Source organism: Hippocampus guttulatus, chromosome 7 (genome assembly GCF_054856545.1).
Source record: "Hippocampus guttulatus isolate MCC_2025c chromosome 7, RoL_Hgut_1.0, whole genome shotgun sequence".
NCBI classification, from domain to species: domain Eukaryota; kingdom Metazoa; phylum Chordata; class Actinopteri; order Syngnathiformes; family Syngnathidae; genus Hippocampus; species Hippocampus guttulatus.
This window is the reverse complement of record NC_141267.1, coordinates 16,591,386-16,617,808: the sequence shown is the minus strand read 5'-3', so window position 1 is coordinate 16,617,808 and position 26,423 is coordinate 16,591,386. Positions and strand designations below refer to the sequence as shown.

The 26,423-nt window shown below is 42.2% G+C and overlaps 1 protein-coding gene across 3 annotated transcripts; it reads right to left on the bottom strand.

Annotated features, from left to right (window-relative positions):
• Positions 1-12,374: 12,374 nt before the first annotated feature.
• On the bottom strand, positions 12,375-25,450 carry LOC147202657 (C2 calcium-dependent domain-containing protein 4C). Of its 3 annotated transcripts, XR_015101396.1 has the most exons (4): positions 25,345-25,447; positions 18,641-18,730; positions 17,502-17,636; positions 12,375-14,027 (listed from the first exon to the last, which is right to left on the bottom strand). XR_015101396.1 is itself a non-coding variant. In XM_086115809.1 (2 exons), exon 2 carries the CDS (start codon positions 23,696-23,698, stop codon positions 22,445-22,447), a length of 1,254 nt encoding a protein of 417 aa, XP_085971935.1. In that variant the 5' UTR covers positions 23,699-23,776; positions 25,345-25,450; the 3' UTR covers positions 19,427-22,444. The 3 variants fall into 3 exon arrangements, 1 of the variants encoding a protein (XP_085971935.1); XR_015101395.1 differs by lacking the exon at positions 12,375-14,027 and having other exon boundaries at positions 14,077-17,636; XM_086115809.1 differs by lacking the exons at positions 12,375-14,027; positions 17,502-17,636; positions 18,641-18,730 and adding an exon at positions 19,427-23,776 and having other exon boundaries at positions 25,345-25,450.
• Between the last annotated feature and the right edge of the window lie 973 nt (positions 25,451-26,423).

The window sequence follows — 26,423 nt, the reverse complement described above, 5'->3', positions numbered from 1 at the left end:
CCGAGGTACCGCATGTTAAATGATGAGCCATTATGGCGATTTTATAATGGAGCTCTAATTGGGTCTCGGCGGAACAGCTGCACCATTTTCACAGCAATTATTTCTCTTTCTGGCACTTCGCTTTTGTCTGGATTTCTTTTGTTCCACATTTGATTTCTTCTTGCTCGTCCATCTTTTTCGCGAGGGCGTCCTTAGCATCTCCATCTTCTTACTGTCGTGAATGTGTTGTGTCATCAAACAACGATCAAAAAGCCAACCGTGAACATACTGGGGATGCCAAGCCCAATTTTTTGCGAAATACGCGTGTTGTCATTTAGTTCCCCTATTTTTAACAATTTTACTTTCCCCCCGCCCCCAAACCATTTAAAATGGCCGTCAATTATACGCAGATTTTCACCCAGTTCCCATCACCCCGCGAATAGCAGGGATCCGCTATACACGCATGTTCTTGATATAATTTGGCCGACGCATCATTTGATGGGCCGTGGTCAGAAGTGATTGTGGTGGCTAACAAGATAAACATGTCTTTTTGAATGCCCCTTCCCAAACCTCCGTGTCATGCAAACCCAACTGGATGTTAAAATCAAATATGGTCCCCTGGTTTGTTTGTTTTTCATATTGTACTTTGCATTTGAGCCTGAAATTGAAATGTGAAAAAAATCTGGTGTTTTTCAGTTTTTTATATTATCGGCACATAAAAAAACGCAACACAAAATTATCTGAAAATTTAATCAGAATTTTTTTTTTTTTTTTTTAAAGATGGAATTGTTTTCGCCTGTGGTATCCTTTGAGTGCAGTAGCTTTCAATCTGCGACTGCTTTGAGTGTCTTTATTATGTTTTCTGTTAATAAAAATAATTTATTGCAAGTTCTAGTCAACATGATTAGCTAATCAGCGGTTCTCCACTTAGTGGTACATCACAGGCCGGATGCTGGGTGTCTAATCACAAAAATAGATGAACACCAAGTGTGATTGTGTACGCGTGTAGCTAAATTACAAGGTTGTGAATGAGGAGCTGTAACCCGAGTGCATTGGGGCGGGTGATCCATATTTGCATAAGGTGACGGAATGATGGATGCTTGGTTGCGCTGTGTGACCTTTTCCATCTATAGGCGGAGGTATACGTGCCTGTAAGGTAACAAGCTCAAGATTCATGCTCTTTTTGTGTCAAAATACAAAAAAGGTCTCACCTCATGTACTAAAATAGTTGAATCAGAACGTCGACTTTGACACGAGTCTCAGGAAGTGTGACTGCTTTTGCCACCCTCACAAGAGAGACGTGTGGGGACGCTGTGAGAGTACCGATAAATCGTGAGGAGACCTTTCAAAACATTACGGAGCACTTACCTGTACCGAACTAATCATATAGTGCGGGCTCTGGCTGGAATATTGGTGTGAGCTCACGGCAAAAGCTTTGCTGATATTCATTTAGATTGTGTAATCACATTATGGCAAAAGAAAAAAAAACACTGGCAAGTGTTGTACGCTACGGCGCAACATAATTTCCATCAACCATGTGATGTGTTTACTTGTCAGGCAGGAGACATATTTGATTGCTCATTTCAATTTCATGATAATGACCAACTAATGTCACCTCAGCCTTGGTGGCCCAAGCTATTATGAGCCGTATAATTTAATTGACGAGAGAGTGGGGCGGGGGTAGGTAAGGTCCTGAGGTGATCAATAATGACACAGCCCAACCTTTCTGAGTTTAGAAATAATAAATAACGAGCTCCGGTGGTCAGGCTTTGGCTAACCCCCGGCCACGGTATTTGTAAGCGGATCAAGGAATGAGTCCTGGCTGATTTGGCATGGAACGAGCCAATGACTGTATTATACTACCGGCCAGTGGCCAAAAATCACACTCACCAGAAAGAGCCGTAATGAATTCATCTTGATGTACAAAGTGTATAATTCTTTACATTCTGTTGTGTTTTGCTTTTTTGTTTTTGGGTGGGTGTTTGAACGGATTAATGGCACTTCCATTCATTTCAATTGGGAAAGAGGATTTGAATGTTTTGAGTTATGAGTGTGGAATCAATGAATTAATTCCCAAAAGGTACCAGTCTATACCATAACCTGTGATCCCCCAAAAAAACAAATTGTATTTCCAATTCACCTAACAACTGGCCTTTAAGATAAATGTCCTACAGATAATTTGAGGTGCATGTCTGCAACTTCCACGAACAACCCAGGCTATTCTTAGCTCCTCTCCAACATACAAAGTAGTCTTCCAATCGAGATGTGTTCTTGACGGCAAAATATTACTTTCCTCTGAGCCAGAGTTTTGGTGTCATTTCGTGGCCTCTTTGAGCAGTGTTGAAATTTCTTCAACCGAATAGCTGAGGATGAAAATTCGGCAGATAGGTGGGAGTTCACCGTGTTGTACTTTTTGGGGCTTGTTGTTGTAGCGAAATGGGAAATTCTAGCCTGAGGCGCTGTGAAAAATCCACCCAGGGAGACAGAAAATCTAAAGCCTTAAGACAGTTTGGAGTGCAACCATTAAAAATCAAAACGTGGCTCCCCACCCCCTGCCAACTCACCCGTAAGCCATCCAACACTGATCGTGGCTCGGAGCATGCTGGGTCTGCTTTGGCTGGAGGACCAGCAGATATTTGGCTCTGCGTGCTGTCGACCCATCAGAACCGCAGCTACGTATAACCTCTAAGGGCCAATTAAGGCAGCGACACCACATGCCTGATGTGTACTGTTTGGTGTTGTGGAGGTGAAGGACTTGTTAAGGTTTTACAAAACCAGAAAAAATAAGGGGATATTGCATACAATCATAGCTGTGATCTATTACTGCGGCAGGACTTCAAAACTGCTTTTGTTTTGTTTTGTGTTCAATTTTTGGGGGGCTTGACAGTCTTTCACAATATTTTTGGGGGATCAGGGAGCAGTTTATCATCATAAAGAAAGCCTTCATAGCAGTACTAAGAATCCATGGACAAAGCTGCCCGGGGAAAGTATGTTTTTTATTTGTTTTCTTTTCATCAAAACAACTTCAACCTTAGCTTACTGAGCTGTCCGAGTCAGTCATTGAATGCAGACTTAGTCGGTGAGATGAAAATTGTGACTTCTTCAGTGGTAAAAATTTGTTTTCTGTCACACTCAATCAGAGGGGAAACTATTTCATCAAATAGAATAGTAACAACCATGCCCCGCAGACATCCTCCTGGATCCTGTCCATTTCATGTCTGTCAAGACAACTTCAAAGAGTGAGTTTTTAGGCATAAAACAACACTGAAACCACTCCAGACATCGGTGCTTATAGTGTACATCTGTACTCTGACTCTGACTTGTACTCATAAAAATGCTACAATACTAAGACAAGATACTACTGTCCAGCCAGAACATATCTTTTGGGATTTCTATCATGTGGAGATACTTAACTGAAAAAAAGTGATACATCAATCTGAGGTGAGAGGCAAATACTAGATTTCATTGATAATTCAAGTTTATTTGTCAGGTTTTCTGAAGCTGAGCCATGATTGGTCCTGAGCAACTGTGATGTCATTGTCAGTCGACAACAGGTGGCAAAATGTTTGCCCCCCTGAGATGGACAAAAATGGGTGAATTTTACTGCTCAGTTTGTATTCCACAAGTGCAAAATTAATCAGAATGCCGTGTTTAGACAAGAAAGGGCCGCGTAGAACATATTATTAAATACATACATACATAAAATTGGGTTGACTTCCACTTTAGCACATTACAACATAATACAACAATAATGGCAATCAAACATTGCCCTAAAAAAAAAAAAAAAAAAAAAAAAAAAAAAAAAAAAAAAAAAGACCATCACTGCGATTGACTGGCAATCAGTTCAGATTGTACTCCGCCTACTGCCCAAAGTCAGCTGAGATCGGCTCCAGCATGCCCATGACCCTCGTGGGGATAAAGCATTTTAGATCATGGATGGATAGATGGAAAAACAAAAAAAAGGTCGGAGTCTGTTGTAAAGTTCAATCCTAAAGAACAAAGTATTGTAAAACAGTCAAATATTCTGCCTGTTCATATCTTTATTGCTGCAAGCCTTAAGAACCATAAGTTATTTTATTCATTAGGTATATTTTTATTTAGTCTGCCAATTAATCGGTCATCAGAATTTTCTCCAACCAAATATTGGAATTACCCTTGGCCTTAAAAAAATTCTATGTATTTTTTGAATCCATATTGCTCAGGTACTATTTTTAAGACATTTGTCCTACAAGTGCGCCCTCGACATTCCAACGGTGGGCTGAATTTGTCTTACTAAGTGAGGGCAAAAAGCTAACTGGTCCATGGACCTTTCGATGGATCCATCCATGCATTAGGCATAGCGAATACATGCTCAGCTGGCTTCCATAAGTGCTAAAATTGGGAATGAGGGACTTCTAAACCTCTCTTGCCTGCCTGAATGACTCCTCTCAAGCTGAGCATTTTTTTCCATTTGCCTGCAACGACCAGTCTCCCTCACCCCTTCCACCCATCCAGCGCCTCCCCCACCAACCCCTCCTTGTCTACCCCCACCTGCTTCTCCCCGTCTCTCTGGCTCTTATCAGATGCGCATTGAAGCATAAAGATGTCTGCACTGAAGACAACGGCAAGGGAGCAAAGGCTGTGAAATGCAGGGAGACCAGTGAAGTGACGCCAAGGGGCTGAATTTAAGGCTCTGGCGCTGTATTAAAAAAAAAAAAAAAGGCTATTTGGTGCCTTGGGTCTGATAATAAACATTATGGAATGCTGAATATCTATTCAGGAGTTACAGTAGTAAAGGCAGTAAAACTCAACTCATGATCACTCTTGCGAAGGCATAATAGAAGCTGTAATGTTGGGGGGGGTTCAACATATTAAAATTGTTTTCGCAGGTCTTAAAAAAAGTGTCTGTAATATTTTCAGTGGTGTGCAGAAGTGGTGGCGGGAATCTAAACCACCCACCACAACCCCATTGAGCAAGAACTTATTCTAATGGCCATGTATGTTTTCTCTGGCCGTGCTTTACAGTAGACACGCGTGTAGCAACCAGCAAAAATATTTAGTCATCACAAGACTACAATGGCAACGCTGTAAACCACTCGGGTTTACAGAATGGCTTTGGAAAATAAATTTAAAATGCCCGATGGAAGTGTGTTATTTGTCTCACAAACGTGTATCACTTCTGTTGTGTTCTCTGACTGCCCATTAGGGGGCAGTGTTTATTGCTATCTAAATGCTATTGAGTTGAAAAAGGTTGGAGAGGTAACGGCGACTTTCGTGAGTTGAACGAACTACTGTTGTACTGTAAAAATGCCTGATGAGAAAATAGAGTTTTTGGCAACACTCTGACCTTGTTAATTTTGCCTCGCGACACCACAACTTCTTTCTTCAGACCATGTGCAATTTCGGTGATCAGCCTTCCCATTCGCCTTCTTTCAGAGGCATTCGCGAGCACTTGTCAGCAGGCAGCAAATCAGATTCGACAGGCGGCATGCGCAGAATGTCCGGCGACACCAAAACTGCATAATATCTGAACAAAGTATTTTATTTTTTTGTTCGTTTGTTTAATTGTAGTTGTAAATCGTAAGATTATTGTGATTCGATATGTCAAAATAAAATGCTTTACATATTGTATTATTTTTCATCGCTCAAAATGTGAGTCAACAATGCAGATCAGGTCTCATTCAGCGTTCCTCCAGAAAGCGTGTTAATTCTGCAACAATTTGCAACACCCCACCAAACTTTTTGACTTTATAAAAAGCACACAGTGAACGTGTTTAAACAACAATGATGCAATGGTTTGTTCCAAGTTGCTACAATCTACTTCGTCAAAATAAACAGCCTATGCTGTGCCAAACCAGAAAAAAAACCCAAGTGTAACATAAAGGAGAATAATGATTGCACATCTTGGACTGCAACCTTCATTACTTCGGTGAAGCCTCTTTGCCCTAAGCTTCATATTTTATTAAAATAGACTCAGCTCTTGCAAATATTCATTATGTGGCATATGCAGACCAAATGAAAGTATGATGTCAATTTCAACAGGACACAGTTAGATACACCCCAGATGTGAACACCAGAGTAATTGGAGATATGCAGTGGATAAGTCCAGACACCCCTGTTCAAAATCAAATGCCACATTGCAGTGATGTAGAAAAAATAAATTCAGCCATGATGAATCATTCATTTTAAAATCCTTTGAACCATTTCCACCAATTTAAAGATAGGAAATAAAAACAAACAATTGAGATAATGTGGTTGCACAAGTGCGCACACCCTCTCGTAACTGAAGATTTGGCTGTGTTCAGAATCGACCAATCATGACCCAAGTCACGTTAAGTAGGGTGTCATCATACACCTGCCTCTATTTAATGTGCCTCTGATGAACCTAAAATAAAAATCTGATGTTCCAGCGGGCTTTTCCTGACATTTTTTTTTTCTTTTCTGTCAAATGCCCAAAGCTTTTATGCTAACTCTGTCCTGCTTTTTGTAACTCATAATTTCTTACATCTTGTCTCAGGCCCCAAAGCATGATGGATGCTTCTCCTTAGGTACAGCGCTCGAATTCTGACAAGAATAAAATAAAATACAACCATATTAACCCACTGCTCAGGTCTTTGTAGTAATTTCCTGTCACCGAGAGATTTGACTTTAATACAGTGGCTAATAGGAAATTAGTAGCTGGTATTTTTGCTAAGCACCAACATTCATGCTCGTGTTCAATGCAGTTTTCAAAAGTGTCAATGTATTAAGGTCGAAATTAAAAATGTCATTGTTAATTGCCGTCCAGCAGACAAAAAGAGGGAGAAACCCCTGAAAACATCCTTGCTGTTTCCACCAATATAAATAAGGCCAGATGAATACTGTTCAAATTCAAAGCTGGAGTTATTTCAAAATGGTTGGAAGTGTTTCAAAGAAAACACAGCTAGATGATTAGCCAATTTTGATTTGAAAGAACAGTGACAAAGGATGTGTCCCAGATTACTCCTTTAATCTCACTAAATTGCTTTTCTCTGTCACCCAAATTCTTTGTTGGAGGTTCTGTTATTGGGTCGGACGCAAGTGAGTCCACATATTCTCATTAGGTCCTTTGCTTGCTTCCTCTGTCATTGAGGATACAAGTCCCCTGCTGACTCAATGGAGCGCCCTCAAATACGGTGACAAGGGCGAGTTGGATTTTCCTGTGAGGTCAGGACATATTCGCCCACACGAGCTGGCAAAACCAAGGAAGGGAACAACAGAGCAAGTGAGCGAGGCGGTCAGGGAGGTCACCGTCTGGAGTCATCCAATTATCTAACAGAGCAAAAAGTTGCCAGTAACTTTATTAGAAAATAACCTGAGTGACTTGAAACGTTTCCTTGGAGAAGCGAGCTGTTACAGGGTACTAGTTGGCAAAACGAAAGCAATATGACAGAGACAAACTTTAGTTTAAAGCTAAACACATCAAAAGAATTACACACATCGTATACTGCAATTAAAAACAAGACATGCTTCGATAATGCTAACGCTAAAGTCAATGTAAAAGCTCATCGGTGTGCTAACGGGGAATTAGCATTTTCTTTGAGAGCGATATTTCTTCAAATCATGAATTTTACTACACAAACAGCATGGAAACACATACACACTGGTAAGATAACACAACTCAGAGGCACAAATTCTTCCTAATTGGGGGAAAAACAAGTTTTATTAATAATAGAGTCCAATGGCAACTTTCTACTGATCTCTTTGTGTGCACTCCTTTCATGCACACCACACTGCCCCTAAGAGGCCAACGTAGGCAAGAGCAGCCAGTATTTATCTTTATTGTTTGTTTTGTTTTAATTCCTATTATTTCAGTGACTTCATATTTTACGTTCTTGCAAATTTATTTTCTTGTTCCCCTTTCAAGTTATATTTAAAGGTGAGTTTTGAAGGATTCAAGGAATTTTGCTTTCTTCAAAATTCAAGGCTGCAAAGATCCGAGGGCTTTCGGTTATCATACCAACACAAATTTCCGCTTGATATGGCACGAAATACGATCGTCTAAGTCTCACCTTAAACCACTAAGAATTGTGAAAATAAACAACATCAGACGAAATCGATATGATGAAGGCATCAGCGATATGTTTATTTGCGGTTTGATTGTGTACACAACGTGGATTTAGCAGAATGAAAATACAAAGAGGCTTGGACTTCACATTAGAATTTACAAGGTCATTTAGTACTTGACAACGGCAATAGAAAGTTCAAGAGTAAAGTGGTCAACGTGCGGCGAAGCATGAACATGAGGTTGTGATGATCGTTTTGAGTGGGTGAGTTTTCGTAGTTGAATACAGACTAAGTTTTGAAGTTGATGACTACCCTACTCATTTTATTAGTCGTGATTTCAATCTCAATCAAAATAATAGTGATTATGATTCCTTCCATATTTGTACAGCCCTTCTCTTTCTCTCTCTCTTTACTACCACCAGATAAGCTTGATCAAGAGCACGCAAATTGTGCCCCATTTCTCATTTAAAGTGTTGCGGCTTGTCAAATGAATGTTAATTAAATGACTGCACTAAAAGCTCGTTTATCCAAGGGGGCGTCGATCTCAAATGCGGAGACATTTAGCCACTCTTCATTTTGGATGATTGTAATTAGCGTCCCGAAATGTGACCTTTGCCAGATGATATTGTGAAGACCTGTAATGAGCTTCTTTTCAGAGTAAGTACGGAATTCAAATCCTCCTCTAAAAAGTGCCGAGTTGATCTGTGTAACTCGTTGTTTAGAGGTGTTGTTTGTCATTTGGTAAGAATCACCTTTTTTTTTTTGTCTTTCGGAAGTACAGTGGTACCTCTACTGACGAACGTCTCTTCATACGAAATGTTCTAGTTCCGAAACGTCTCGAGAAGGAAATATTACCTCGTTACCAAAGAAATTTCAAGATACGAAAGGTAAAAATACATTCTGGGCTGCTACTCGCATCTGCGAGTTTCCTGAACGCAACATAGCTGCTCTGCCATTGGCTATTACCAAGCATTTTCCTGACATCCCATTGGCTAAGAGGGACCTCGACCAGATGTGTCTATTCGTGTAGATAGATAGATATGCGTCTATGCAGCGTCCTCGTCATTCGCCCCTCGGGCCATGAGGTGTTCCGGTAGTTTTACGTAAATGCGAATCATCCAGAAAAAGTGTTCACCAGTCGGGCGATCGCTCACTATGCTGATGTTTGCCTTGGACATTTTCCAAGGATTGTTAAAAGCCGACAAGGGCAAACGTCCCTGGATCACTTCTTTTCCAAAACGCCAGGAAAAAAACCACTTCTGAGAGAGAACATGGACTAAAGAGGGCAAAAACCGATGAGGATGCAGTTAAAAGTTAAATAAATCATAATTTTTATTCTTTACTCTTTTCTTTGTTTTTTTTACATTATGTCCAACTCTCATCGATTGTGCAATAATCCGTGTGTAAAATGTATTTGTTACATAATTTGATGCATTTTGATGCTTTAGAAAACATTTCTGTCTGGATTTTGGGGAGCTTGGAACGGATTAGGGCATTTACATGGAAAACGCGTCTCTTTTTACAAAATTTTCTAGTTCGGAAATTTCTTCCAGAACCAATTAATTTGGAAAGTAGAGGTACCACTGTAGCGGCTGTGTTGTCATATAAAGCCCAGCCTGGTAACGGAGGCAGACTTTATTAAGCCCTCAAGCCAACGGAGTATATATACTGGCTTGTTTGTCTGCTTTAAGGAATTGCACAGCTCTCAGGCCTGCTGACCAAAAATAAATAAATAAAGAAACATCTGAAGCTAATCCTCCTGTCACTCTGCTCAGCCAGGCTCCCCAAGCAGATTGAAAAGTGTATCGTTGTTGGTGCCTTCCCAACCGAGCTTTCAACAGGTTTCGACTTTTCTTCCAACTGCTTACTTCTTTGTTCAAATTTTTCTTCTTGTTTAGACCCAGGATTCCCTCATCTGACAGTTGTAGTTGCCGTCACCGTCACTTTTATTTTCTCATTATTATTCCCAACAGGTGTTGTTGCTGCTGCTGCTTCTTGCAAATGTCTTTTCTCCTTGTTTATTACAAGATTCCCCAAACAAGTTCAAGAACTGTTGTCGTGATAGTCTGTTCAACACACACATTACATTTGCAATATGTCATGTTAATTTTGTGCCTTCAGAGTTCTGTAGGTTGTTTAGATAACAGGAAGTCAATGAGCGACACATAGCATAGAAAGCTAATGATATTTCTTTGTTCCTTGCTAGGCGGCACGTCTACCTCACAGCATAGCGGTTTGGGGTTCAGTTCTGGGCTCCGACCTTTCAGAGTGGAGTGTCCATGTTCCCCTTGCGCCTTTGTGGGTTTTCGCCGAGTACTCCGGTTTCCTCCCACGTTCCCAAAACATGCATGATAGGTTGATTGAACGCTTTATATCAGGGGTGTCAAACTCATTTTTGTCGCAGGCCACATTGTAGTTACGGTTTCCCTTGGAGGGCCGTTATGAATTTTGGGAAACGATCAATGTTTAATCCCACCCACCTATTACATACACAGCGCACAACAAATTGATGAATGAACTAGCTTTAAAATCAGAAGTCAAGAATAATAACTGTTCTTGTGGATGACATATGACACTTCGAAATTTTGGTTCAGACTTTAGCACGCATCATGGAACTTGACATGCTTTCGAGGGCCACATACAATGATGTGGTGGGCTAGATCTGGCCCCCAGGCCTTGACTTTGACACCCGTGCTTTATATTGTCCCAAGGTGCGATTGTGATGCTACTTGAGGTTGTGATCATCTGGACCTTTTTGTAATTGCACCATTTGTGGAGTGCAACACATTCCCAATAAGAGACCAAAAGACGCTCATAATTTTTTCTGAGCCCTGATTTCTTATTTTTCGTCGCAGAAAGCCAATTTAAAATGAGGGAGAGCTTTGGGGATTTCAAATAAGCGTTTTCCCCAAGCGTGCACCGCACATAGCTGAGAAGAATCGATTACCAGGTCCTGGCAATTCTTCCAAGACACGCATCGCGATCACCCCAATTTTGATTAATGTTTTGAGAGACGCTTATAATTCAGTGTAAAGTGCACAAGTGAATTAGAGGAGGAAGATATCGGCACCTTGTTTACTCTGTCTCATCACGGCCCGGCTGGCACCCGAGCGAGAGCGTGAGACCTCTGCCTCGTTACTTTGAAGCCACGGATCAATAAAGAGCCGTCCACCCTGATCTCAGCTCCGGCTAAACTAATTGGCTCTTGCCGTACGCCGCGCGCACCTGCTGAAAGCACGATGAGTGGACGGAGGCCTTCTCAGCCCCTTTGACAGCAACCTGTTGTGCAACTGTAAAAGCAGCTCGTCTTGGAAAAGACATTCCTTGGCGAGTTGAAAGGTTCTAATGGCAGTCGGGTATTTTCTCACAGCATGACCGGCAAGTATGCAGCCTGTCATACCGCACAATTCAGTTGCCTCGTGACTTCCTCCAAGGGCTCTTAAGACCGTGTGCCTGTTTGCTGGCAGTATTAGGGACAAATGCTTATAAACCCGATTTGAAACCTAACCCTACTTTGCAACCCTGACACCGTCTTAAAAACTAAACCTTAAATCGTTTCAGTAGGACTAAAAAAGATTGCTTGTTATTTGTGTGAGCGTTTTTGGGGGTGTCAGTGACTTTTTTTTTTTTTTTTTTTGCTGTATGTAAAAGGACTTTGGTGAGCCTGCAAGGTTTTTTGGTCCGAGTGAGTTTTGTGGGGTCACTGAAAGGTGAAAATGTGAGAATTTTTATTGTAAGAGTTTTTTGTTGGGAGTGATAATTGCTTTGCCTTCAATGACAGTTTTTGCTGGTACTGTGAGTTTTAGTTAGTGAGAGAGTTTTTGGGGGGGTAAAGTGAAAGTTTTTGGTGGGTATGTGTGAGAGGTTTTTAGTGTACGTGTGCATGTGTGATTTTTTTTGATGTGTGGGTGGGGTGTATGTCGGGATTTTTTTGGGAGGTTTGTGAGTTTTTTGTGCATGTTGCTGAGGTATTTTGCTAAATGTTTTTTTGGGTGTGTGATGGGTCATTCCATCCCAACCCCCTGACCCCACAATAAAATGAAAAATGTAACCAAGCAGGTTTTAATTTGAATGAATCTGTGTAATTGTTGATAAGGACGGCAAAACACAAGATATCAAATTTTAGGTCAATTGGAGTAGGCGTGTGGGAGCTGTATTTTTCCTGTGTAGGTGAGAGGTTTTTGGTGCACCACAAGTGATTATTTTTCTTTGAGTGAGTGAGTGAGTGAGAGATTGATTTTTGAGGTGAGCGCAATCAGCACATGTTATTTTAAGTGTATACTATTTATAGCTTTTGTATTCAATCACTCACTGATTTCACATGTGGCTCTACTTAAACGTATGGTATTATTTGCCTCACAGTTTGCACAATCACACTCAAGGAACTTGGCTTGTGGGTCCATGTAGTCTTTATTAAGAGGCAATCAAAAACAATATGCTGTCTTAATGACTGTCAGCGTGCGTGTGCGCCTGTGGTTCTGTGTGTGTGTGTGTGTTTTTTTCTTTACTCAACGTTTCCGTTCATCGTCTTTGTTGTGGTAATCACGCCACTCAGGTCCAGCCCTGCTATTATCATCATCGGTAGCAGCAGCCCACATTTGGTCAGTTCATCAACCTGGCAATAGAGGGTCTTTCTGTCCATGTTAAAAGATGCAGCTTGTCTCAACATTAACGCCTACACTGGGGCTCAACCCAATATGGATTCTTTTAGGGCAAATGCAGATTCCGATATTTGGCGGAGTAAAATTCAAATAACTAATAAAATGTATCATGAATAAAATCACTTTTTTGTGTGTCTTGCTGGGTTGAGAAAATATTGTACATGTGCAAATGTTATCCGGTTATTTGCATCAGAGTTGACCCAGCTTTTAGTTATTACATGCATCAGTGTTGACAATGGGCGTACAGTATTTTATCATTTCACTCACCCGAATACGACAGTGACGTTTGGCATGCTGTAGGGTTGCCATGCCACCTGCTTTGCACAATACAGTATTATCTTTTTGGAAGCGTTGCACTGAAGCGACTCTTCATAGTTTAACTGTTCAGTTATCTCAATTTTTCATGGTCCTCTGAATAGCGATGTACTCTTTGATTATTTATTGAGGCACACAGCAGGTAATAGCCTAAAAGTAAGCATAAATACAACAAAAAAAATTACCTATCTTTATCCATCACAATGTAAATAATAGACATGAGTTCATTAACTTAATACCTTCATCTTAACAATTATTTGGTCAACGATAAAAACATTGAAGCATTATTTTTCGTAATGTTTTTAAAAAATGTAGGCAAAATAATTTCCAATGTCATCAAGATTCATAGTCAAAACATAATGAGAAACCATACAAGTCGAACCGAACAAAAGGACTACAAATCCCAGCGGTCAACCCCGGAAGCAAAGCCCCTGTCACTTCTAACTCAAACTAAAACAAAAAATCATTCAAAACTTTCCAATGCAGCCAGACAAACATAACGTGGAAACACTCCAACAAAACACAAATAATCATGGCAACCACTGCAGCCAGACAAACATGACGTGGCAACACTCCAACAAAACAGAAATAATCATGGACACCACTGCAATTACAAGTCTTAACTTTTGCCCACGTCGTTTGAGCGCTACTCCCGCGAGTGTTTGCACTGCCGATTGCGAACAGCAAGTAACGTTAAGCGATGCAGTAAACATAAAGCGCCACGGACACAAATTCAAGCAGACAAAGAAAGCAAGCAAGCGTGATTGAATCCAAAAGATACTGTAATTCTACACATCTGACAAAGAAAAGCGGATATGACAAAACGTAGCTCACCATTGGAGTTATGATGGCGACGAAATGAGTGAATTCCGACTGAACCAACTTGCGAAACTTTTTTTTTTTTAATAGACGGCAAGCGAATGGACACCTATCAGTGGAAGCCCCGCCCCATTACAAAGCCCCAGGTAAATCCAACATTAACAAAGCGAAGCCAGATTTGGCATTGGTCCTAAATGCACCCGCTTGATTGACGCACCTGTGTGGGCACTTCTTCGATGGTCTCTCCTACTTTGGGTCGGAGAGTTGGTCAAAGCGAACGAAAAAAAAAACACAAAAAAACAGAACATCAGATATTTATTTGGGATTAATCAGACACACTTTGGAGTGGAGTCAATTATGAACCAGTCCATAGAGCAGTCAGGGTTTGCACAAAATCTTCTGGCTTCTTCTCGAAAGCAAAAACAAAACCAAAAAAAGTCCAAAAAGCATACTAGAACATCTGAAATGCATCCATCCGTCCAATCGCATATCTCCACATGGTGTTGTGGGCGTGCAGAAGCCTATCGGAGAAAATCCACATAGGCACGGGAAAAACAACAAACCTCCACACAGGAAGGCCCAAATCGAACACACAACCTCTGCACTGTGAGGTCAACATACTATGCAGTCGACCACCGTGCCACTTTGAAGTAGAGTGAATAATGAACTGTCCCCATATCGTAGGCAGAGTTAAATCTCAACCTGGCTGGCTTCTGCTCGATAGCAACCAACAAAGTCATAAAAAGCCTTCTAGAACATCTGAAATACATTTGGGGCTAATCAGAGGCACTTTAAATGGCGACAGTTGTGTGGTGACTCCCATTGAACATTCAGGCAACCTCATTTCTGCAGTTGCTTATTTTTATTTCCACCCTCGACATGTTTTTTTGTTGGGTTTTTTTTTCAAATTGAGTTGTGCAGATGATAAGTTAAGTTTATAGCGGGAGTGGTTTTGAAATGGCTTATCTTGCTGTCATGTTTTATATATCACAAAACCTGAAATTTGAGGGTGTCTGTTGACTTTTTATAACCGCTGTACTATTCAGACACATTTTTGAATTCTCACGTTGGGAGACACTGACTTCCTCCACATAAAGCGTTCTCGGAGAGTGTGTTCTTTTCGCAAACGGCTCTAACCCTTTTAGTGGCGCAAAAAAGGAAATCCATTTGAGTGGCTGCGATCAATCGAGGCATCAGCAGGACTACTGGCTGAAAGAAAAACGTGACCTACAATACAACAGGCATCCATGCAGAGCAGAAAGAGAATCAAAACCACACAAAATAGCTCCTCGTGTATCCGAAGCTCATCAGGGGCACTGTGTCCTTGTTTCATCCTGAGGCGAAGGATCCAAATGAGATTTTTTTTAAATTGTTTTGACTTCCTGTGAGGACTTTTTGAAAAAATAAAAAATCAAGCAGAAGGAGAACAAATTGTTAGGATGTCATATCATTTCAATCGAAGCAAGCGCATGAATGGATGAATACAAGGTATGAGGAATGAGGTCAAGACAACTTTGTGTATCTCGGAGATATTCACACGCTGTACCTACGTCTCAGTAAGATACCGTGAATCCGAAATGGTGAACATGTGTTCGCCCAAAAATGTTTCGAATTGCCTGTGTGACTTGACTTCTTCTGAACGGACATACAGCAATACCGGAATACATTTAAAATTAACCCTCATGTAAGATATTAATTGAGAAAGATGAAAAAGAAGGACGTTTTCACAATAATAGGATCTTGTGTCAGTTTGTTTTGGTTTTTATTTTAATGAAAATGTTTTGGGGTTTTTTCAATTTTAGTTACTTCATTAGTTTTAATGAACCATAATAACCTTGGTCTAAATGTAGTATCTGATTAATTTTGCATTTGCGGAATATGAATTAAGCAGCAAAATCCATTCGCTTTCATCCGTGTTAGAGGGTGGCCATTTTGTCACTTGCTGTCGTCGACTGAAAATGACATCACAGTTGGTCAGGGCTCATATAACAACCAATCATGTCTCATGTGAATGTCACATGACCAAACTCAGCAAATAAACGAAGGGGTTGTTTCAGCTCCTCACAGAGGATGAAGAATATATGGCTGTGAGGTCCTTTGGTCTTGGCTGTACCATTTGTGTTCACATTTCAGTTCAAGTATCATTATCAATCAACGCAGTAGTGGTTGGATTTTAAGACCTTTTTTTTTTAAGTATATGGACAATCGCTACTTAGTGAGTCAAGATCAATGCAAGTGTTGCATGTCAAGTATCCACAGTTTGCTTAGATGTGGGGAGAAAAAAAGAGCTTTTCCATCTCTCCAACTCCAATCGCGTCAGACAGACGTACAGCTGTCTTTTGAACACCAACTCTTTGATTTTCACGCCTTGAATGGACGCTCGTTCCCGTGCGCGGCTAATTAAGATCCTGTTTCCGCGGAGCTGATGTTAATTCACAGGTGTCTGCTCCCCTGCCTGTCACCATAGCAACCTGAAGGTATGCCATTTAATCCGAAACACACACGCATTTCCGCCCCTATTTTATCGGGATTGATTAATCTGAGTAAATATTGCTTCCCATGCTGGGGCTACGCGAAGCTGAGTCCACTTCAACGGGGGGGGGGGGGGGTCTAACCTCACTCATTGCAAATGAAGGATTGATCATGAAAGGGATTGAAAAGTCCTCCAAATGACTCATTATTTTTTCAGCATTGTAAGAAATAAACACAACAACAACGAATACTACACAGACACGCAGACGCATCATACGATTAAATGTCATACATCTCATTGTACGTGAAGAAACAGAAGCTAACTATGCAAGTTAGCAAACAAAGGACAGAGACAAATAAAAATATGCTAACTACTAAAGCTAGTCAGCAAATGACAGAGCGAAATGAAAAGACGCCAACTACACGAGGTAGCTAACACCGAATAGAGTCAAATGAAAAATTGCTAACTACACAACTTAACCAACAAAGAGAGAAATGAACAGACACCAACTACACAAGTTAGCACGGGCTCTATACTTTACACACGCCAGCTACTTTTAGAAAATGACTAGGAATACTAGCACTAGCATGATGAGACAGAAACACAAAGCAACCAGTGGAGAGTACTAGCCCCGAGTATTAATTACCCTGTGAAGAGCTTGTGTCTATTCTCCTGTCCACAAAGAGCCTCCACATTCCTTGTGGAATCAAAAAAAATCTAAGTTATGTTCATTATGTAAAAGAGGACATTTTTAGAAGGATTTGTTTGTTGAACAGAACATCATGTCAGCATGCATTTCTTCCTTGCAAGACCTGAATAATTTAATTTGACAACAGTAAGCACCCAGGAGCCTAATATGATGAGAGGCCAGAGAGGGGAAAACAGTCCGCATGATGTTGATCAACTTGCTTTTATTTCACGATGGCCACTTAATTTTTTTCACGATAAAAAAAAGAAAAGAACGAAAAAACTGCAATGTAACATGTGCTACAGAAATGGGCAAATACAAATCTGAGTGAAGAATCCAATTATTTATTTCATTGCCCAAATGCCGCACGATTTAATCTCCATCACTCAGGTTGATTTGTTAAAAAAAGCCCCACGCAAAAATTGGTCACAATTAGTGTCTCATTAGTTTCAAGTTCTATCAATCCCTTTTTCAGTCTGTATTTAAGTCTTCCGCCCCACCCCCTCGCCCATGTTAAAGGTTCACCCGTGTGTTGCCACAGCAACCCACGCAGGATAGTTACCTGCGGTCGCCAGCTCCCATCGAGCCGTCACAGTGGCAGATGCTTCAGTGATCTCTTCGTACATGCTTCTTTTTCAGGCTTTTGTGCAGCGCTCTTGTAAAGGTTCGTCACGCTCTCACTCTGGGCTTCACTCACCTGATCAGGGAGGTTGCAATGTATGTCAAAGCCAAAAGGAACACTCAAGGATTTGCAGGAATTGCTGGCATGTACTGGTTATGTAACTTTGCGGAAGACCAAACTGCCCAGCATTCTTTGCATTTTGGTTGGGGTAACAAAACAGAATCATTTTCTCATAAATGATGTCAATCTATCAATCTTTCTTTGTGAGTATCATTTGTCTACAGGGGCTCTGCGATTGACAAAGTCAACTGGGATAGGCTCCATCTGACCCACGACGAATCAGGATAAGTGGTATAGAAATTGACCAATCACATCACAGCCATGGTCAGGGGAAAGAAAATTGGAAAGGGAGGCTGTTAAGAGGCCAAGAGCAACATTAAAGAAGCCACAGGAACTGTTGGCAAGTAATGGCTATGTTTTATGTGGTGACAACAATATCCCCTTTATGTGCCCTGTGATTGACAGGCGACCAGTCCTGGGTGAATTCCAAACGGAATCCTAAACCGCGTTCAGTACCTTGATAGCTGGAAGTGGTCACAGTGTTGCAGGGTTAATGCCGGAAGGAGAAAATAAAACACTTTAGTGCAATTATACTGGCTGGCAATTTAAACAGCAATACCGAACCTCCCGCAAACACACCCGCACACACTTATTTCATTCCTTTACTCAGCAGACACTCTGCTCCCCGGTTGCCATAGCGATCCCAAAGCCAATAACAGCCTCTGCGTTGCCAAGAAAGCCGGGGATACAAATTGCCCCAATCAAATTTTCCCTCTGGTGTATAGCTTTTCATTTCGTCAGCGCCACATCTCAGATGGCCGTTTGGCCAAGCGCGCCAGATGACAAAATTACAAATCAATCTGCATGCTGGGAAAAGAGAACGGAAATAAACCGTGGTGCCTATTGGTGAAACACGTCTTTGTTTCTTAACTTCATGTCAGAAACAAACAAACAAAAAAACAAAAAAAGTACTTTTTGTGTGTATTTGTGTGCGTGGGCCAAGTGAGCTGAGTGTTTACCTTGTAAAAGTCATCTGTAGTCAGGCAGCTTTTCTGGAGCTCACTGGTTTGATGGTTCGCCATGAATCATCTTCAAACATGAATATTCTTCTGTGGAAAAAAAAAACCTTTGAATGAGCTGGTGCGCACAAATACACACACACACACACACGCACACACACATATACACAAAGGCACACTCTTGATGTGGCGCACTTGTGAGAAGGATGGATTGAAGTGTTGAACACAAATTTAGAAAGGTTTTTAAGTTTTTAATAGAAACGTGTACTTTGTGTACATAGGAATAAGTTTTACATCTCTGAGTTTAACAAAAAAAAATGTTTGTGTTCGGTGTGCACAAAGTTGAAATAGTACAGGAATAAAGTCCTAATTTACAAGCACATTTATGCATTTTGGGGGGAGAGGAAAACTAATATCACATCAATTAAGAAGTTTAAAAATGTATTTGAATCATGCACGAGTGTGAAAATATTACATTGCCAAGTTTCATTTTTAAAGGAAAAAAAGTTGGATCACAAGGCTACATTGTAGGAAACCAAATGGAAATGTATTCAAATTTGATACAATAGGTGTAAAATAGTTCAAATAGTCTACAAGAAAAATAATTTCTATCCGAACGAAGTTGCATTTTTTTTCAAGAATTAAAAAAAATATATATTCAATACCCGTGAAAAGATGGTTAACCTTCTGATTCTGAAAAACGGGACGCGAGGGCCCCGTTATTTCCGCTTGCGTCTTTAATTACGTAATGTGACTCCCAGAAATAAACGAAGCCAACACGTCCGCTTCAGGTTGGTCAATTGATTTATTTTATTCATCAAACTGCTCACGTTTTCTTTTGCTACATGACAACAACTACACCAATCACTTGTCAAACAGAAGTTCACTTAAAAATCACGTAAGTGGCGCGAACCCGACATTGGGGGCAAACGTACACATCAGAGCTCACGGCAGACGACACCAACGCCACTGCAGGCTACCCGCCTAGCATTCTGCCTGGTTGACACACCCAAATTTGAGGCAATTTGTACGCAAGACAGTCACATCAACAGTTTATAATGTATACAGAGCAGAGGAATTCTATTGAAGTTTGATGTCTTTATTTATTTTTCTTCAGTCCAAAACACTTAGGGATGACACCACATGCAAGTGAGGCCATGATGATGTCGCCATGCCAGTGCATCACTAACACATGTTGAGAAAAACGGTACACACTTTTGTTTATAAAATCAAACAAATAAAATAAATCTAAAAAACATGCAAACATTTGCACGTCTTGCTCATCTCACACACGCACACACTTACTTGGTGGCAAAAACATGAGGTACACTTGCAGTAGCAATTCGTAATTGTGCCTTATCAGACTACAATTAACTCGTTTTAGGTAGACTTCCAGACAGCATGGTCTAGTGGTTAGCACATTTGCGAACTTTAGGGTTCAAATTCCACTTTTTCATGCTTTTCTGTTGGACGCTGCTGTCAGGCTTGATCACACTTTTACTTTCTGCTTAACGGACCTGGTTAAGAAGGCTGCGAAGTATGTCAGAGCTAGAAGCAACACCAAAGGATCTGGAGGAATTGCTGGCGAGTATTGGTTGAGTCCCGTGTGTGACAACAACCTTCCCTGTAGTCTTCACATTTGGGCTATCGGGGTAAGAGTGACAAAACGAAAAGGATGTCTCACAAATAAAATCAATCTATATGTCTGTCGGTCTATGAGAATCTAAGTGTTATTTCTCTATATGTGCCCTGCGATTGACAGACGACCAACCCAGGGTTTACCCTACTTCTCTGCCAAAGTCACCTGGGACTAATATCACAATCACATCACAACCATGGGAGGTTGGTGACAGAAAATTAGTCAAACAGGGTGTGAAGAGGTCTACAATAAAAGGAGATGCAGGAACTGCTGGCAAGTAATGGCTATGAGTGACAAGAACCTCCCCATGAAGGTTGGGAAAAAATGGAAGGCTTTTCTTGCAGAATAAGTGAATCTCTCTCCCTCTCCAAAAGAGGGAGTGTGAATGGTTGGCCCAAATCATTGGTCAAAGTCCAAAGCATTCTTACCAGAACATTCCTGGCTAGGTGTTGCTACAAGTGTACTTAATGTAGTGTCCGGTACAGTCTGTAAGGCTTTAGGGTTTCACGCAATATTTCGAACACACGTTCATGCCATGCAACACGCTGCACTTGCATTGTCGTTCAAATGTTTTTTTTTTCCCTCCCGTGGGATCAAAGCATCATTTGCACATCAGGACGTCAAAGCAGTGGCGGGGGTGGGGAAGGGGTTCACAAAAGCACCTTTGTGCACGGACTCGCGCGGCTTGTGGCCAAGGCGTCACATTACAATCATAAGCACAGCATGCGACACATCTGGTGACGCGCGTGCATGGTGGAGGGGGAGCGGTGCAAAGTCCATATGTTGCATTCACATTTACTTGGGGAGACGTAACATTGGCTACAGGGAGGTTTGAGAACCAGGAGACATCGGAACCTGCTACTGATGAAGAATCCTTGAACTGAGCAGCACTGAAGTCAAGTATTCCACCAATTTCACATACTTGGTCCCAAATTTATGTCATACAAATAATGATTTTACTTCATTTATCTATGCCAGCGATGTACAGTGATGCCTTGAGATAGGACTTAAATTTGTTGCCTGACCAGGCTTAGATCACAAATCATCTTTCTCCATTGTAATAAATGAAAGTGGCATGAATCCACTCCGGCCCCAACACAATTTTTGGAATGAGTTTTATTTAATAAGGAAAGTAGAGATCTACTAAAGTCTTTATAAAAACATGTTGCAATAGCATTTAGAACTCCGTTTGTACAGCATGATTTGATTGTTCAATTCAGTACATTTCTGGTATGCCCAACTTGGCCACCGGGCAGCAGTACAATACAGTCCTACTGACACAAACAAAGACTCACCACTATCCTCAGCGACTCAATATGATGCAATAATAAGAGTTTCTTTTTGACCGAGGATAAAGAATATATGCCTGCGTTGCTTCACCATTTGTGTGCAGCAAAAGCAGGGATGGGCAACTGGCACATACCCATATTTGGGATACTCCTTGATTGTTTTTTAGAACATTAAAATGTTGCCTATTGATGATCATTTTACGTTGTGATGACAGTGTATACCACTAGATGGCAGACGTGGCTTAAGAGCAACTCCAGCCCAAGAAGCCAGGACCAAATTAGGTTCAGAAAATAGTGTCTTTCAGGTATAATGGAAAGCAGATAATATGCTCACCAAATTTAAACACAAACATATCTGCCTAGTTTGCTTGGAGACGCCATCAGCCATGAAAGATTTCATTTTAAGTCGCGACGAAAATATCTCTCAAAAATCACAATAGCAATTGGGGACCTTGAACGATTTAATGGCATTTCGATTCATTTCAATAAGAAAGATTTTTTTTTGAGTCGGTGAGTAAACCGAGCTTCGTCATGGAAACATTAAATTTCGAAGTCAAGGTAGCACTGTACAGTGTTCTTCCACCATGGCACTGTTGTATCTCCGGTTTTATTTCTGTGGATCGCATCTCTAAGTCTGCGGTTTATCTTTTGATGCATTTCTGGGTAAAATATCTCCCTCTTATGGTGTCTCTGGAACCCCAAAAGACTGAGAACTTCTGGTTCACAAAGGGTCCGACCGTTCCAAAGCGTCTTGGAACAAAGCGTACGGCCCGGTGGAAACGCGTCCTAACAATACGACACAAAGCGGCGGAGCAGTGCAAAGAACTTGTAAAAAAGGTCCGTTCGCGGCCTTGGTTTCTGGTTGCTCTTCGGACTCTAGACCCCCGAGAGCAGCTTGCTCAGGAGGACCTCCCGCTCCCCCAGCAGAGTGTTCCGTTTGAGACTGGTGCCTTTGTTGACCACCTTGAACTTGAGCGACAGGTTCTTGACCTGGAGTGGGCCGACGGCGTCGAAGAAGAAGTCCTCGTTGAAGACGGGGTTGCGACTGTTCTTGATGATGTTGCTGCGTTGCTTCTGCAACTTGCCAGGGTTCAGGTAGACGGACACGCAGCAGTTGATGCTCTTGATGTCAAAGTGTTTGTCGTAAAGGCTCTCGGCGGCCAGGACGCGCACGCGCAGGCGGGAGGTGCCGGCGTCGTAGTGGGCGCTGATGCGGACGCTGCCGCCCTTGTGCAGGTTGACCGTGTGCTCCCGCCGGGAGCCGAGCTCCGGGGACGGCGCGCTCGCGCAGTGGAAGGACGGGATGCGCGGCCGGCGCTGGACGCTGGGGCTGGGCTCGGCCGAGCTGCACTCGTCGGTGGAGAGGGAGCTGTGGCGGGCCAAGGAGCGCTTGGCCTTCACCACCTTGGCCTGCGTCTCGTGCGTGAAGATCTTGAGCAGCGAGGCGGAGCGGGACAGCAGCGGCGAACTGAAGGGCGACGACTCGGCCGACGAGCAGGTGTCGCTCTCGCCGCCGCTGAAATAGCGGTACGGGTTCATGTGGGAGGCGTTGAAGTCGGCTGGGTTCAGGTGGTTGCCGCCTCCGTCGCCTTTGCCGGGGGTCTTCCTCTGGCTGTTGGGGGAGGTCATGGGACTGCCGATGTCACAGTGGAAGAGAGACTCCTTGCGACGAGTGTGGGGGCTCTCCTTCAAGGTGGTGAAGCCGTAAGAGGTTTGGGTCTTGGGGACGTAGGGGAGGGACATGGCGGTCTGCGACTGGGGGTCGGCGTTGGTGTCGCCGCCGGCGTCGTCCGCGCTCTCGATCTGGATGATGTGACGGTTGGCCGCCTTCAGCAGGCTCTTCGTGTCCCCCGCCAGCTTGGCCACCAGACGGGGGCTTTTGGGGCCGCCGATTTTCCTCCCGCCGCCGATGGTTTGCTCCGACGTCGAAGGCTGCAAGCCCTCCTTGGGTTTCACCGCCTCGGCTTCAGGAGGGCAGCTGACCAACTTGGGCGGGATGAAGAAATCCGGGATCTTGTCCGGCGTGAGGACGTTGGTGTAGGGCGGCGCCGCGCCTTTCTTGTCGCCGTTCTCCCCGTGCCGCAGCACACCCGTCTCCACCGAGCCACGGATCTTATCCAAAACCCACATGGTGCCCCCGCACCCTCCCCCCGCGGATGACGGGCCGCGTGGGCGTGAGGGCGGCCGCGCAGTCAGGTGGAAGTGCAGCTAATAATGCAAAAAGGAGAAGCGAAGGGGATGTCAATCAGGAGTCCGTCGGGAGCGCGGACAAAAATAACACCGGCTTTGTTTTCTGGTTATTAGCTTGAATGACAAATCACTTTTCCAAGTGCAAGATGGCAATGGCGGTGAAAAGTAACACGACCGCGTACTCGGATGACTTTTGCTCCCTACGTTCGACATCAAATATCGTTTAAGCCTTGGAAATTTATTTCCTGAAGCGCCGACGTTGAAAAAGATGCAACAAGAGAGAGGCAAAGTTAAATGAGATTCAGACCTTGATTGAGATTTATGGGGCTTATGAATCAGGGAGCATTAATAACTCTGACGCAACAAATTCTCAAAGCAAAATATCCCCCAGCCTTGGCCTTATTTAAAAGAATTTGTTTGTCAGTCAGGTCACGGGTTTAGCCAAGCCAAGGTCCTCGCATATGCCGATTAGAAGCTGATCAAAGAAAATTATTTTTTGGTGCATTTATTTTTTACCATTGCACCAAGTTCTGAAAACTGTAATGTATACAACGAGCCATTCAAAATTCATTTGTACTTTTTTTTTTTTTACATTTCAGAGTCTATCCTGTCATGAGTTGAATAAGTACTTGGACTTCTACCTGCTTTTTTTTTTTAGCCATGGAGTACTTTTGCCACTGGTATTGCTGAATGGGAGGAAGAAAAAAAAAACCTTTTGCATTCAGGTACATTTCAGCATCTGTCCTTGTATATTTAAGTACGGGAGTTGAAACGGTACTTGTACTTTAACCAGCCTTCTAGGTAAGTGCACAGACTATGAATATTGAATAAGAAGCGTACTTTTAACAAGTGCTTCGTTCTTTGGCACATTTAGTGGCATGTAGGCTTACTCTGGGGAGTTTAACTTCACAGTACGCATGCGAAATCAATTTCAGCTCGACTTGCACAATGTAGTAAAGAGCCAATACAAGACCTTGGTCAAAAAGGCTCGCCTTGAAAAAGATCATCAGGCTCAGTTTTAATTGACTATCAAATAACTAGTCATCTGTTTACTATTTGTAAAACTGAATTGCATCATATTACGTATTTTTAAGAATTGAAAAAAAAATAAAGAGCACTTTTTAAAACAGTATTCGATCTAATCACGTTTAAAAAGATTTAAAGTTTATAATAGCGAGGGCTGTTGCTTATACTTTGGTTATTCTATTCACCATCTCTATGTCATTAATGTCTAAAAGCTAGCATTGACTTAGTTTGTCACTTTTGCATTTGGATGTCATGAGGGACTGCAGGTGTACCGAATGTTCTGGTCTCTGATCTTCCGTGAAAAGACAAATCACTCGGCATGTTCATGGGACAAGTCAAACGGCGATGAAACATGAGTTACTGCGTCACACTTATGAGAAACTAGTTCAGTGGGCACGGCTGGATTGTTTTTTTCTTTTCTTTTTTGCGCACTAAAAAATGACCATGAGGCTTTCAAAAGCCGGAAAAGTGAAGTTTGTCACCATTCAACGTCAGGTGTGCACAGACTCCGTAAAAGGGGAGCTGCCGCTGCAACAACAAAAAACTGTTGATATACTTACAGTGTTGGAGGAGGATAAAAGACGGGTTTTCGCTCCGACGCGTCTCGCTTCTCGCAGCCACAGGTGTTCACTTGTTTGTCGTGTGCGAAATGAGGAGTACTTTTCGCGGTGCGGTGCAGCACCTCGGGTGGGAGGTTTATATGTGCAACACAACAGTCGGAGTGACCAATGAGCTTGAGCCGTGTGACACACGCACACACACACACACACACACACACACACACACACACACACACACACACACACACACACAGATACACACGCACGCTTGTATGCATGTCAAGTATTTGCTTCCTGCGCACAACACATTGACAGCGTTGATGATTGCATCAGTGATGCACACATTTCGATTGAAATGGAAAATAACAACAACGAATTTCCTATCTTATCCTATTCCAACCTTTCAAAGGACCCAAAGACGCTAAACGATATTTCACTTTCACACAACATAGAATTCTGCATTTCAGTACATTATGCTACGTTGGTAATCTTATCGACATATTGTGAGCGCAATTCCAGTGGGGTGTTCCAGTAGCATTAAAAAAAAAAAAAAAAGTCCAGTAGTGTGCGAGAGATTTTTACTAGTTTGGGAAAACAGTTTCCGATTCGTGTGAGAGCTTGTAATACTGCAACAAGAGTGTGAGTGTGAGAGCGTTTGAAGAGTGTCCAGGCGTTTTGGTGGTGAGTACGACAAAATGAGAGAGCTACATTTTATTCATGTATAAAAAAAATACGAAAAATATCTCGTCTTTAAATGTGCATTGTCTTCTTCTCCTTCTAAAAAGTTCATTGGCGCATACCGCCACCTACTGTACAGGAGGGGAAAGCGTTTCCATATACAGTATAATAAATGAAAGCAACTTTGCTTGAATTCAAGTCAGCTTCTGCTCCGCGAACACGCGAGAAAATCTTGAGTATAAATCATATTAATAAATATTATATAATAAAAAATAATAATGGAACACTAGAAATTGTCCCTAGGTATGATTCTTCTACATCTGCGTTGGCAACCTGTTCAGGGTGTACCCCGCCTAACTGCTCCAAGACAGCTGGGAGAGGCTCCAGCACACCAGCGACCC

Excerpts from the sequence above, each read along its gene's own strand:
- LOC147202657 (XM_086115809.1), bottom strand. The coding sequence starts at position 23,698 with ATGTGGGTTTTGGATAAGATCCGTGGCTCGGTGGAGACGGGTGTGCTG.